Source organism: Psammomys obesus, unplaced genomic scaffold (assembly GCF_907164565.1).
Source record: "Psammomys obesus unplaced genomic scaffold, mPsaObe1.curated_primary_1811, whole genome shotgun sequence".
Lineage (NCBI taxonomy): Eukaryota > Metazoa > Chordata > Mammalia > Rodentia > Muridae > Psammomys > Psammomys obesus.
This window is the reverse complement of record NW_026596109.1, coordinates 24,309,067-24,324,247: the sequence shown is the minus strand read 5'-3', so window position 1 is coordinate 24,324,247 and position 15,181 is coordinate 24,309,067. Positions and strand designations below refer to the sequence as shown.

Sequence of the window (15,181 nt, the reverse complement as noted above, 5' to 3'; positions counted from 1 at the left end):
ATAAAGAGGAAGAAAACCCATCGTTAGTAAACAGGTATAAAGCCCCACCTAGTGGCATTAAGGCACAGTGAGGTCTCGCTCTGCTGCTGCCACTACTTATGTGAGCATGCTAGGCAGGCTTCACTCGGCTGGCCTGACGCTGACCTCTGAAACCTGCATAAGGTACATCAACACCAAGGCAGTGAGCCCTTCTAGACAATTTTCAGGTTATTTAGGGACCCAAGGAAACAGAGAATTTGAATCTGTCCTTGGGCAAAGAAGATGTACACAATTTCCTGCTGATAGTTTGATACTCCAACAGCTCATGTTTCATAGTATTTGAAGAAGTTTGACACAAATTCCAGAAAGCCAAAGTTTCATTACATTTTATTTTTCATTCATCTACTATGCTCCACTGTGTTCCAGAATGACTCAAGTGTGGCTGCTCTTTGGCATCCAATCTGACTTGAGCTGCCATCTCCAGAGGAAGGGACGTGAGGCAAGGCAGCGTCTTCCGGCCACGTCTCCCGGGTGTTGGTTGACTAGACACACGCCTGCCCATGCATGGTGTGTACGGCAGCTCTGTCCTTGCTATGAGTGGACTCTGCTGGAGCCCAGTTCTTCCTCCTAGCTACTGAGGTCATGTGACTGCACAATTGTCAGACATCCACATGGAGGTATAAACCAGACTGTCTGTTTGGTGTCCATGTTTCATGAGCTTTGACTTCTCTCAACTTTATCAAGGTTTCACAGGACAAATGTGCCCAATTGTCCCATGATTGGCATGGCAGGGAGACCAACCACAACCATCCTTCTGTGACAAGCACCAAAAGCTCCATGCATCTATTGTTTTCTCTACCTTACATTCTACACACAAGGCACTCACTTTTTTCTTGCAGCATGTACATACAACCTTTATAATCAGAACAAAAGCGTTATTTCTGAAAATTCTATAATGTTTAGGATAATCTCCAAATGACAGTTTGAAGGCATTTCCTCAATGATCCGAAAGGATCTTGGAGTCCCCCTTCTACATTTTTTTGTTGTTGTTATTTTGTTCCACGTATCTATCTGTAAAAGAAAGCCAACCCTAATGTTACTAAGTTCTGTTTGTAACAAGATCCCTCCTGGGGCTTGCTCTGGGATATCCATGAAGAGGCTCCTCTGGGCTCCCCCTTCATCTTCCTCATGGAGGTACCTCCCTCCCTCCCCATCTCGCCCCATCCCTCCTTTTTTCACTTCAAGTTTCAAAGGGAAGCCTCTCCTTCCCTCCACGGCCACCTCATTTGACTCTAACATACATTGTACCATTTTCTGCATCATGCTCTCCTTCCCACTTGGAGGCCTGATCATGATTTCAGGGCCACTTCTAATAAGCCTCATTTCTGAAGGGTTCCCTCCTTTCCTACACTCTGGAGCATTCATTTATGCGGTTCCCTGATCAAAGTTTCATATATTTGACAAAGTAGCAAACCTTACCGAATTGAATGTTGCAACCACGAGATTGGAAGGAAACAGGTTTCTGTTGAAAAAGAAAGCATTCGTCAGGGTTGTAGGTTTTGTTGTTGTTGTGCCTTGTCATTTTTTAAGAGGTTGGATGACCTGGGGCTCTGCATATAGGAGGCAAGTGTCCTATCCTTGAGACCTACCCCAGCTCTTTAAAAATGGATAGTATCTCATTTAGCCAAGACAGCCTTGAAACTCACTATGCAGCAGAGATAATGTTGAATGTGTACCACCAGCTGTTTTTTTAAAACAAGATTTATTTTTATTATCTAAGTATGTGTGAATGCGCATTCACATACGTGTACGGGCACTCATGGAGCTCCAGCAAGGGTGCTGGGTCCTTCAGAGCTGCAGCTGCAGTTGAGTAATCTGAGGCCCTGGGAATGGAGCGCTATTCCCTGTCAAGGGCAGAGAGCACTCCGAACTGCTGAGCCGTTTCCCCAGCCTCAGGGATTTTTATTTATTTAATTTTGAAGCAAGGTCTTACTATGGAGTCCAGGCTGACTTTAAACTGTCTACCTTCCTTCCATAGCTCCCCGAGAGCAGGAATTATAATTATGCATCGACACACCAGCACAACCAATGGATTTTGTTATATTTACAGTAATTGAGATCCATATACAGAACTGGGAGATTTTTGGAAGGAAGGGAATGAGGGTCCTAACATTTGTCCTGGCAAGTACAGCAAAATCCTCTACAATTAACTTTAACAAAGCCCTTAGAGTCTCCAGTGTTCAGCATGACAATAGCCTTATTTATAACTACCTGGGCCTGGACTAACTCCAACCAAGAGATTTTTTTTTTTTTTTTTTTTTCACAATTTGAACACTCATTCAACCTTCCAGGAATACAACTACTAAGCAAATTATGGGATAATGGTTCATTTTTATTTGAAAGTTTCCAAGAATTACTCATCTTGCTAAGAAATTACAGCACCGATGGCAAATTATAAGATCTGAGTCCTTCTTTTTACACTGACTTAAGTCTGTGCTCATAGCAGTGGCTTTGTCCTTCTCTCTGTGTGCACCACTATGTCTACTCAGCAGTGATTCTAAACCAGAGATAAGGACCCAACCTCTTTGCTTTTTTACATATTTTACATATTTTAAAGAGTTCTTTACTTATTTGTGCACTTGTAAACACACACTATGTGGTCAGCCATGTTGAAGCCAGAGGTTGGTGGAAGTCAGATGTTTTCCTCAATCATTTACCACCTTATTTTTTTGTTTCTCACTGGCTCTGGAGCAAGGAAATCCCAACAATCCTGTCTCTCCTCCTCCTCAGAGCTGGGGTTAAAGGCATATGTGGGATGTCTGGTTTGTTCCACGGTGCTGAGAACCAAACTTCGGTCCTTATGATGTGTAGCCATCACTTTAACCACTGGTCATCTCTCGAGTCTCGCATTTACACATAAAGCACATTTTTAAGTGGCTGGAGAGTTAGTTTAGCAGTTAAGAACATGGACTGCTCTTCCAGAGGACCAGACTTTTATTCTCAGCATCCACATGGCAGTTCACAACATTCTGTAACTCACACATGTGATATACGCAGGCAAAACACCAATACACGTAAAATGAATAAAACCAAACAAATACATTTTATTGTAATTATTTTCCTTTCATCTTTTATATTAGTAAAGTCATTTTGATGTCTTGAAATACATGTATAGGAATGGACTTTATGGATCAAAGTTATCATTAAAGCATTTGTTATTAAAACAAAACAAACAAAAGCGGCAATAGAAATTGGTAAAAATGGCTCAGTTAGTAAAGTGCTTGTTGCTCAAACACAAGGACCTGAAATAAATACTAGGGAACTATAGAAAAGCCAGGAGCAGAAGTGTAATAGATTCCAGTGTTGAGAGTTCTAGAGTAGCCTGGTAAAGTGTCACACAACTTTGATTCCAGCACTTGGGAGGCAGAGCAGGTGACTCTCTGTGAGTTCCAGGCCAGCCTGGTCTATAAAGAGAGTTACAGGGCAGCCAGAGCTACACAGAGGGACCCTGTCTCAAAACAAGCAAAAATATGAGCATGATTGAAGAGAAAGATGCCTGGCTTGGATCTCTGAGGTTCATGAACTGTGAACGCCTGGACACACACACACAAATAAACAAATAAACAAACAAATGAGTTTGCAGAAGAACTGACTGAGTCCAAAATCTACTCAAAACTTTTTTTTTTTTTTTTTGAGACATCTCTTTATATGGACTAGGCTGCCTCAAACTCCCAAGTGCTGGGAATAATCCTCTTTGGAGCCAGGCTCTATATAGAATGCTGGCCTTAATTTACAAGATACCACATTCCAGCAATATACTTCCAGCAGAAACAAAAAGTCTGGAAGAATGAAAGCTCAGGCTCATCCTTTACCCAGATCCCTGTGCTGGACTTCCCCACCGATTCTTACTCCTGTAATCAAGTTGAAATGCTGAATTAATGGTCACAGAGGCAGGGAGCACCTGGGAGATGGGCCTCTGGCTATTCCTTTCAGGGATTATCTTAGTTTAGGTAACTGAGGTGGGAAGACACAGCCTAAAAGTAGGTAGAACCATTTCCTGGGCTTGGGATCCTGAGTTAAATGTAAAGATTCTGTTCTCTGATGTGGATGCAGTGTGCCCAGGTGCTTCAGGCTCCTCCCATCTTGATGAACTGTACCTTGAACTGTGAGCCAAAATAAACCCTTTTCTCTAAGTTGCTTTTGTTAGGGTATTTTATTACAGCAACAGGAAAAGTAAACCAAGGCGGGCTATTCTTCCATCAAGCAAACACACAAACACACACACACACAACATATGGGTTCTGAAATAGGCAGGTGTAGCTCCAACCTAGTGATGGCCAGTCTAGGAGAGACTCCTGGTATTCATTACTGCACAGTCCCTTTCCTTGGGTGTGATGCAGTCTATGGCTGGCTTGCAGTGGTGCCATGCACCAAAAGTGGTAGGCCATTCCTTCCATGGTTTGGTCACCTAAAGTTGTAGCTTCCCATCTTGTTCGCATACTCTCCTGATGGCCTTCTGGGCTTACACACTTATAAACAGGAAGCAGCCATTCTGGAAAGCCCCACTTGACAAGAAACTGAGGGTGGCATCCAGCCAGCAGTAGGAACCATGGCTTCAAGTCCAAACCTCAATGAGGTAAATTCTGCCAACAAGTTAAGTCTCCCCTACATGAGCTTACAGATGAGCGCCCAGCCTCGGCTGATGCCTTGATGCCAGGCTGCAGTCCTCTAACAGATGGAAGCCCAATGCCAAGACTCCCGCCTCACAGACCTCCAGGATTATACCTGGGTGGGAGCTGAAGCTGCTGTATTGCAGCCACTTGTTATGTAGTACTAGATAGCTAATATACAACCCAATAGTATAAATGAGATGAAAATCAAACCCAAAACTTCTTCAGAACTCTCTGTGCTCCCAGGGGCCAGGCAGCATTTACATCTCTCTATACTGATCGCCATCATCCTTAAGAACAACCAGCAAGAACACATGCATGAGAGCAGAAAAATGGTGATTCTTGGCTGAATTAACTGCTGAAAATTGTGATAAATGCTTATTATGGGCATTTTTCTTTAAACAGGCAGACATGGACTGGGGATATAGGTCAGTTGATAGCATATATGAACTGGATTTGGTCCCCAGCACCATTTAAACTGGCCACATACCTATAATCTAAGCCCTTGGGAGGTAAAGGCAGGAGGATAGAAAGTTTGAAGTCATCTTTGATTATACAGTGAGTTTAAGACTGGCCTGGGTTACATAAAACCCCATTTTTTTTAAAAAATATAAACAAGCAACTTATATGGGTAGTCTTTGGTATATCTGTGAAAAACAATATATTTATCTTCCTCCCATTAAGAAATAACTTCCCATCCCATGCCCATGGGACTAGGTCTGGCATTTCCTTCTGTTTGCTATTCTCCTGAGGAGCAGAAAGAGAACCTGTGGCAGCCTTTCCTGTCTTTACCTAGTATCTGCCAATTCTTGGCTCCCAGACCCAGTTGGTCAGAGAGTTCTCCTTCTGTGAGGACAGGGAAGTTAGGGAAACTGCCAAGTCAGAAAACATCCACCTTCTGTCCAACTAGTTTTATGTCAACTTGACATAAGCTAGTCCAGTGGTTCTTAACATGTGGGTTGAAACCCCTTTGGGGGTCAAAGAACCCTTTTACAGGGTCACCTAACACCACCAGAAAACACAGATATTGACATTACAATGTGTAACAGTAGCAAAATTACAGTTCTGAAGTAGCAATGAAAATAATTTTATGGCTGGGGTCACCACAAGAGGAACTGTATTAAAGGGTCGCCGCATTAGGAGGGTTGCAAACACTGTTTTAGTCATCAGAAAAGAAGGAACCTCAAATGACAAAATACCTCCATAAGACCCAGCTGTAGGGTATTTTCTTAATCAGCAGTTTGATGGGACAGGGCCCAGCCCACTGTAGGTGGTACCAACCCTGGGCTGGTGGTCCAGGAAACTCCTCCATGGCCTCTGCATTAGTTCTTGCCCCTAGGTTCCTGCACTGTTTGAGTCCCTGTCTTGACTTCCTTTAATGATGAACAGCAATTTGGAGTGTAAGCCAAATGAACCCTTTCCTCCCCATCTTGCTTTGGTCATGGTGTTTCATTGCATCAATAGAAACCCTAACTAGGATAACCTTCCCCACAGGGAATAATTTACCCTGCAAATGCTTCCCATCCTGCAGTGTTAACTGCTTCCCGGGTGGGTATGAGCAGTTTTCCATTCACAGCTTAGAAACAGACTTTCTTACAGGAGGATAGCCCTTGGTTTAAGTCTTTTTCTGTTCTACCTCATCTCTTAATCATGAGCCCTAACCATTTCATCCAGAATGGATCCTAACAGAGTTCATTTGAAGACCATCCATGAGTTTCAACAAAAAAACAAAAACAAAAACAAAACCACAAAAAACTCCTGCCTTACTCCCCCCCCCCAAAAAAAAAAAAAAGGTAAAGTTCAAAAGAATGTAGTTTGGCAGTCCATGATAAAGTTGAAATACGTTCGCCATGATTCAGCTCTCTTATGCCTAGATATCTGCCCAAGAGAAACAAAAATATGTATCTACAGGAGGGTCAGTGTGCATGACAGCATTACTCAGAAAGGCCCCAAGTGCCACGTCCATCACAGATGAATAAGCAGACTGTGATAAATCAATACAGTGGAGCGCCAGTTGGCAATAAAAAGAACCAACGGATACACACAACAGCACAGAGCATCTCAGTGGCACTGAACTGAGCAAAAGAAGACAAGGTAAATCCATTCTGAATGAGCGCACTGGTAGGACACTCGAGGAACACAAACCGATGGTTTAAAAAGAGTTGCCCAAGACCCAGGTGAAGGGTGGAGAATACTGAGAACAGACACGGTGAGGGTAACTCCATTCAGTATGTTGATTTTGGTGGTAGTTACGAGTTACTCATGTATCAAAATTCACTAAAAGCGTGTGCTTACCATGGGTGCCTTTCACAGCATACAAACCATACCTTAACACTGTTCAAACAGTCAAAAAAAAAAAAAAACCAAAAAAAACAAAAAATAAAAAACCCATAAACAACATACAAACAAAAAATAGAAAGAAAGACAGAAATTAAGAAAAGCCTGCAATCTATTACTTGGGAGGCAGTGTAGGAGGATCAGGACTTCAAGACCATCCTGGGCTACACTGGACCCCGCCTTAAACAAACTCAAAAACGTACAGTGATTACTGCAAAGAAGATTCTACAGTGAAAGAATATGTATGCCTGACAGGATGACTACACTTAGCTTATGGCACAGATCTCAAGCCCTAGGGAGATGAGTTAGCTTCCTCCTAGCTGTGTTTAATATAAACAAGAGAACAACTTGAAGGGAGGGATTATTTGTCCATTCCAAGCTTTCAGTAGGATCAGCGAATCATGGCAGAGAGCAACTCGCATCACAGCAGACAGGAAACAGTGGAAGAAGCCCAGGGCCGGGTAAGAACACTATCTGCAGTGCTCTCCTTGCTCCGGGCAGGCTGTCCCACAGTCCCACAGTCCCACCACCCCAACAGTCCATACAGATTGTGAGTCCATCAATGAATTAAACCGTTCCTTCCGTCAGAAGCCTCAGGATGCGGAAACTCATCTACAGAAACTCCCTTACAGCCACACTTAGGAGCATACATACCTCTCTAATTTCTCAATCCTCTTAAACTGACAGTCAAGATTCGCCATCTCAGGACTCACCTAAAACGTACTTCTTTCATTCAGTGCCCTGGGTGCTGCATGCGGGGTCGGGGTGTGGGATATGGGGAGATGGAGGGGTGGAGGGGAAGGACTGGAAGGCCTCCCCCTGGCTGGCTCCCAGTGACAGAAGCTGAGGCTGCAGGGGAAAAGCATGATTCTCCCGCTCTCCTCTGCAGTTCCAACACAGCTAGATGCTTCTCATGGCCAGAGCACTCCTGCCCTCCAAAAGCAGCTGCTTGCCAGGCAAGCAGTTCTGGTCCTTCAAAGCTTTGTCTCTAGGCATCTTCCCAACTGCTCACCCCCACATCGTGCCTTAGTGGGCTTTCAACACGCAGGACACGGGGCTGGAAACGATTCTGAAGGTGATTTTTTCACCTTCCCAAGGCTGAGAGTCATGAAGCTGATCTGCTTTCCTTTGTGTTCTACCTGGACAAGGCCTGTCCAACAGAAGTGCTAGTATGTGTGTTGTGGTAACTGTGGCTTCTGAGCACTTTCAGAGGCAGGCGAGCACACCTTGCAGCCTGGACTGCACTTGCTTTGGGCTACACACTTTTGTCTTCTAATAATGCACTTGACAACCTAGGCCCTAACCCGCATATCCGTGTACACACGCTCCTCTGAACAACGTACTGAGCAACCTGTTAGCAACCCAAGCTCCATCATACAAACAACGGATTAAGTTTCTCCTCTCCTCAATGAGCATCAAACACAAATAGGCCCTACTGAGATGTACTTACAATATACCCTGTAAGAGCTAAGAGGGCCAGTCTCTCGGGACTAGCTGTGTGCACAGCAATAAGACAAGTTGTGTCCTCTGCATGAACTTTTAGGGAAAAACTACTTACCATCTTATACCTGGGAATGCATATGATTAAAATTATATACATTATAGAAAAGAATATGCATGGTGAGCAAAAATTTACATAGCATTATTCATAATAGCCCCAAGCATGATCTATCAATGTCACTCAAAAGATGGTCAGTTAAAACAGAACCACCCATGCTATATACACACCTTAGCAATGAAACTCCTGTTTCTTTCGTTTATTAATATACTTTACATGCATGGCTGTTTTGTCTGTCTGTATGTATGCGTACCATTTGTGTGCCCGGTACCTGAAGAGGCTAGAAGAGGGTGTTGGATCCCCTGAACCTAGAGTTACAGATGGCTGGAGACTACCACTTGGATGCTGAGAACCAAACTTGAGTATTCTTCAAGAGTTCAGTATATGCTCTGAACTGCTTGGCTCTCTTTCCAGGCCCCTCTTCTTTCTCTTGAATCCCACCAGGGGATTACTCAAACAGTAACTGTGGGCTTTGAGTGACCTTGCTTACATGGCTTCCTGTCATTTTTTTAATGATTTATTTATTATGTATACTGTAGTCTGCCTTCATGTACTCCTGCAAGCCATAAGAGAGCACCAGATCTCATTATAGATGGTTGTGAGCCACCATGTGGTTGGTGGGAATTGAACTCAGGACCGTTTACAAAGAGCAGCAGTGCTCTTAACTTCTGAGCCATCTCTCCAGCTCCCGCTTCCTGTCACTGACAGCATATTTTCTTTCTGATTTAGTACTATTACTTAACTTTTGAATAAGTTTCTTTGCTTCTTCACAAATCAGTATAAGCTTTTATTTTAATTCCTCCAATAAGAGGCCAATAACTGGAAACACCTAGACTAGACACTGATAACCACTAACAGTACAATTGAGGAAATGAAAGTTTTACTTACTTTTAAAGTAAATTTATTATTGGGCTGGAGAGATGGCTCACAGGTTAAGAGCACTGGCTGTTCTTCCAAAGGTCCTGAGTTCAAATCCCAGCAACCACATGGTGGCTCACAACCATCTATAATGAGGTCTGATGCCTTCTTCTGGCATGTAGGCAGGATATCGTAAAAAATGATAAATGAATCTTTTTTTTTTTTAAAGTAAATGTATTATTGTTCTATTTTGAGACAGGGTCTCATGTTTCCTAGGCTGGCCTCTGACTATGTAGCAAAGCATGGTCTAGAAACTTGCTTCTCCCAAGTGCAAGGATATTATAACCCCTTTAAGCAGTGGCTGGGGTCAAACTCAAGGCTTTGTGTATTCTAGGCAAAGCTCTCCACTAGCCAAGCTATATCCCTAATTTCATTTAAATAACCACACGTGACTAGTGTATATCCCTACCAGGCAATATACACATGCTGTTCTGAGAAACAGAATCTGAACTACCACATAGTCTATCTGGACTCATCTCTAGACACCCTAGACCTCCCTGAGCATAGGGTGTTTTTTTGTTTTTCTTTTTGAGATATTGTTTTACATAGCCAATCCTCCTGTCTCTACCTTCCAAAGGCTGGAGTTACAGGCATGCATCATCATGTGTTTCTAACCCTGGGACTCTTCATCTTGTCTAGCTTTCCATCTATTTCATTTTTCTGTTGTTTGATTCCAATTCACCTGAGTTACAGAACACCATTTATGCATTAGACCAAAGCATCTCCCACACAAGTTGCCCACAAAATCAATTTACTGGCTTTATTAGCATTTTAGAAGTGACCATGTACCACACTTAAACCACTGTTGTTATAAATTGCTGTGATTTGTGATTTGTGGGGACCTGAGGAGTGTATATATGTAGATGCTGTTAATATAAAAGATATTTCGTACTATGGGCAAAAATGAGAACACAAAAATGCTAAGTGTACTATTCAATCCAGAGATCCAGTCACTCAGACCAAACTTGGACAGAGTGAATGGGCAAGCCTTCATGTATAGTGATACATCACTTGGATATATAACTTAAGCAGGAAAACAGGTGTGAGGCTTATACGGGCAAGTAGAGAGTTTGGCTGTGCTTCACAGCCCCACAGCTCAGTGTGAGAAACTTCAAAAATGTTTCATCTGGTGCTGTTTGTCCTTCTGATCTATTGTCAAGGGTGATGTGCCTTTCCCTATTCTATATAAGAATATAAAATATGTTCATATGTTTGTATATATAGTGAACTCTTGCTCTTTTATGTTGTGGTTGCTTCAGAAGTATTTCCTTTTATTTAAGTTCAAAAATTCTTTACTAAGTCTGTCGGAACTTCAAAGACTCCAGAACAGGATGAGGCATAGTACATATGCCTGGTAAGTATTTATTAGCCCTGGTGTTTATTGTCTCAGAGCTGGTTGACAAAGATTTCTCCTTTCAGATCTTGGTACCCCCTGTAAGGATGGAAGCTGAGGAAGGACTGGGAATGGCAAGCTTGCACAGCTGATGCTGTTGGTAATAGTATACATGTGTGTGTTTTCAAGCTTGAGGCTAGCCTGAGCTGTTGAGTGAGTTCCAGGACAGCCAGAGCCAGAGAAAGAGAGAAAGAGAGAAAGAGAGAGAGAAAGAAAGAAAGAAAGAAAGAAAGAGAGAGAGAAAGAAAGAGAAAGAAAGAAAAAGAAAGAGGAAGAGAGAGAAAGAAAGAAAGAGAGAGAGAGAAAGAGAGGAAGAAAGAGAGAGAAAGAAAGAGAAAGAAAGAGAGAAAGAGAAAGAGAGAAAGAAAGAAAGAGAGAAAGAGAGAGAAAGAAAGAAAGAAAAAAGAAAGAAAGAGAAAGAAAAGAAAAGAGAAAGAGAGAAAGAAAGAAAGAAAAGAAAAGAAAGAGAGAAAGAGAAAGAAGAAGAAAGAAAAGAGAGAGAAAGAGAAAGAATGAAAGAGAGAAAGATAGAAAGAAAGAAAGAAAGAAAGAGAGAAAGAAAGAAAGAGAGAGAGAAAGAAAGAAAGAAAGAGAAAGAAAGAAGAAAGAAAGAGAGAGAGAGAGAAAGAAGTTGACTGAGATACTCCCTAGACCCAGGAAGCATTTCCAGGTGGTTTGGGCCTGTTTCTTGTCATAAGCAGACACAGTCATACTTCCTTTCAGTTAAGTGCTCATCCACATGCCTGGCTGGAGGGAGGGGGCACTGGCTTGCCTTATGGTAGTTTCCTTCTTAGTTTTTTGGTTCATAGCAAACATTTCTGTGATAGTAGAACAGCCCCATAAGGGGCTGCAGAGATGGCTCAGTGGTTAAGAGTGCTTTCTGCTCTTCCAAATGGACCGGGTTCAATTCCCAGCGCTCACATGGCAGCACTCACATGGCAGTCTGTAATGCTAATTCCAAGAGATCTGACCCCTTCACACTAATGCACATAAAAAATAAAAATTAAATAGAACAGTGATGTAATACCATTACTGTACATGTTGTCTTGGGGAATGAACAAGACAAGCAACCTTGAACCATGGGGCAGAAGACCGTTCTCCTATCCTCCCACCCCCCACTTGAGGGTCAAACTCACAGCCTTAAGCATGCCAGACAAGCACTCTACCATTAAACCACAAACCGCGTCCTTGGTTAAGAGTCCACTGTGGGAGATGCCCTAGCCCCGGCCTCCTACGTGTCCTACGCACTCTCATCTCTAATCTTTGCCCAGTTCCCGGGTTGGGACCAGGGCTGTACTACCTGCCCTGCCCTTATCCGCGAGCCGCTGGATCAAGTGAAGCTAGTTGGTAGAAGCATTAAAAACACCACCCTAACCGGCCAGGGACAGCTCTTCTGCACAGAGGTGACAGGTGCGGCCCTAGTGCTGGCAAGTTACACCTACACTGACCCTTCAGCCATGACACTGGGCCGCCATTCGCTTTGAAGGCAGGAGCTGAAGGGGCTTGGGTCTAAAACCACAGCTGTAAAACAGTAGTGTAAGTCCTTTCTCCAGATGATGGCAATGAAGCGGTTTTCACTCCTCCAGCCTCCAATTTCTGGGCCGTTTCTTTTCTTTTCTTTTTTTCTTGTTTAAGACAGGGTTCCTCTGTAGAGCCCTGGCTGTCCTGAACTCACAGAAATCCACCTGCCCTTGCCTCCCAAGTGCACCACTATCACCCGGCCCAGTTCTTTTATCAGAGACGAAAGTACACTGTTATGGCTTCCTGTGAGTTACCAACAGAGATGCGCAGATGAACATCATACTCCCATCCTGAGCCATAGATCACTCAAAAAAATAAATAAATAAAAAAAAATCCCCAAACCCCGTAGCTGTCTTCTCCTCCTCTCCTGGAGGGAGCTGGCCTGATAGAACAAACCAAAGCTGCGCCGAGCTTCAGCAGATTTCTGTTCTCTAAACCCATCTACAGTTATTTTCTCAGACTTCACAACTCTCAGACTGTCAAGCTGTCTGGCAGGAACCAAAGGCTACAGTCCCATCAAAGTCCTCTTAGCGCACTGCCTTGCTCTGTTTGAAGGAACTTTTTGGACCTTCTCAGCAGATTTTTCCCCCAATATCATATCTCAGGTCTTCGGGTTTGTTTTAAGTGGCAGGCAGTTATCACATTTTCCAAATGAAGAAATGGAACAGGAGAATGACAAATCCCTGGCCCAGAGTTTCCTAGTTTTCTACCCCTCGGCAATGAGGAGCCTTGCCCAGTGACTCAAGACAAAACATACCGCTAAGGCACAGAAAGCTGGAAGAAGAGCCAGCTGGATTCCCCACCAGAGGAACCTGGTTAGATCAGTAAATGCCTGCAGGCTGCTGCCGCCGGTTCCCCGATCTATGAACTTTGGATTAAAGAAGAAGGATCAAAGAGGGGAAGCTTTGAAAACTCTACTATTTCACCTCAGGGGATGAAATACACGCCCCCCCCCCCCGCCTCAAGTAAGAAAAACAAGCAAAGATAAGTGAAGATTTGTCTCCCAACCCTCTAGAACCCATCATACATTTCTATAAAGAACTCATGCTAGGCAGTGGCCCCAATCGAGACCGTCCGCAACCTGCCCCAAGCCCGAGGAACAGTCATGTATAATCTGCGCGACGAGCACCACATAACTAACTCCAGGTTTATTATTCTTGGACACAGCCACAATTCTGCGGAAAACTGCCAACTTTCTTCACAGCTCGAAGGCTGAACCAGAGAGGGCTCAGACTGCAAGCTGGACGGCTCCACAGGCAAAAGTCACTCAGTGTCCTAGAAGCTTTGGAGTAATGTAGTTCGAGTCACGATGAGAATAAAAAAAAAAAAAAAAAAAAAAGTGAGAACAGCCCACGTGAAAAGAGCTCAAGTGGAAAGGCAGACACTTGAAACCCCCACCTAACGGAAAACCGGTTCCAGCCAAAAGCTGTGGCCTCCAATCTTTAAAGGTGTGGCCAGCGTGCAACCGAGACGTAATTTTGATATTTAGTGTTAGAGGCCAACAGTAACTGAATTAACTCCAGGCGACATGAGGGCACGAGTCTCCCACGGCGCCTCTGGCGGGGTCGAGAGCTGCCTTACCTAAGTAAATCGAGGAAGGAGTCCACCGTCTCTTTGGAGGCCGGAGGAGAGTCTTCCAGCACCAGGCTGCTGGACTGGAGGGTCTGCGCGCCCGCCCCTGGCTTGATGATGAACGCCAGAGCTACGGCGAGCGCAGAGGCGCTCAGCGTGGTGAGGCCGAAGTAAGCGACCGCGATGCCGCCCAGGCGCCCGAGGGAGCTAGCGTCCAGGGAGGCGGCGCCGGAAACCAGGCTGCACACCACCAGCGGCAAGATGATCATGCGCAGCATGCGGAGCAGCATCTCGCCGGGGAAGGCCAGGTAGAGGACCTGAGTGCGGGTGAGCTGCAGCCCGCGCAGCGCCGCGCCCATTCCAGCGCCCACCAACACCCCCGACACGGTGAACAGCACCAGCGCGTGGCGACGGAAAAAGCTGGCGCAGCGCTGCGTTTTGCCCGCCGCCGTCTTCCGCGTGCGGGGCCCGGCTGCAGCTTCTGCCTGGGTGCCGTCGAGGTAGCCGTTGGTCTCGTCGCTCTTCTCCATGTCGCTGCCCGCCGCTCCAAAACAGCAGCACGCAAGGAACTCGGACTCGGAGAAGAGAGCGGTTTCCAATGAATGGATCGGGTGGAGACGGTGGCCTGCGCCAGCCGCGGCTCCGCAGCTCTGCGGGTCCCTACAGGGACGGTTTCCAGAAAGAGGAGAGACCTGGGCTGTGGGCTGGAGCCTGGCAGAGCAGACCGCGCCGCGCCCAGCCTTCCCTGGGAGGCGCTGCTGGCTGGGGCTGATGCAACGCTGGAGGCGCGCGGGAGGCCGCAGTTTAGGAGGCAGGGAGGGGCCGGAGTCCGCCCCGCCCCCGAGACCACGACCAATGAGAGCCCTGAAGCTGCGGGTCCCCGCCCCCAGGCTGCCTCAGGCCCCGCCCTTCCCCCGCCCTCCCTGAGGCACAGCCGGGGGTGTGAGAGACAGACACGCAGGCGGGGCTCTCCCGAGACCGCCGGGGCGTGCGGCCGTCAGCCAATCCTGTCGTCCGGCCGCTTTCCCTCCTGGCTGACCGAAGCGGCTCCCTGGGCAGGCAGGGGGGCCTCTCGGTGCTGCACACCGATCGGGTCTCGGGGTGAGAGGGAGGGCCATTCTTCACCTCTGCCAGTGGACGAGAGGAGCCCTCGGAGGTGGGTGCCCGCTCGCCCTCCTGCGGGAAATCCTTTCTTCCTCCGAGGGTCCTGTTGGCTTTCGTGGTACAGAGACA

The 15,181-nt window shown here is 45.6% G+C and overlaps 1 protein-coding gene across 1 annotated transcript in view; it reads right to left on the bottom strand.

Annotated features, from left to right (window-relative positions):
- The window catches only part of Slc1a4 (solute carrier family 1 member 4), a 30,642-nt gene extending 15,929 nt beyond the window's left edge, over window positions 1-14,713 (bottom strand). Inside the window, exons 1-2 of the mRNA XM_055629023.1 lie at window positions 13,958-14,713; window positions 1,459-1,501 (exon numbers count right to left, since the gene is read on the bottom strand). Of these exons, the coding sequence (XP_055484998.1) occupies window positions 1,459-1,501; window positions 13,958-14,478 (564 nt within the window). The 5' untranslated portion in view covers window positions 14,479-14,713. The remainder of the gene's footprint in view (window positions 1-1,458; window positions 1,502-13,957) is intronic.
- Between the last annotated feature and the right edge of the window lie 468 nt (window positions 14,714-15,181).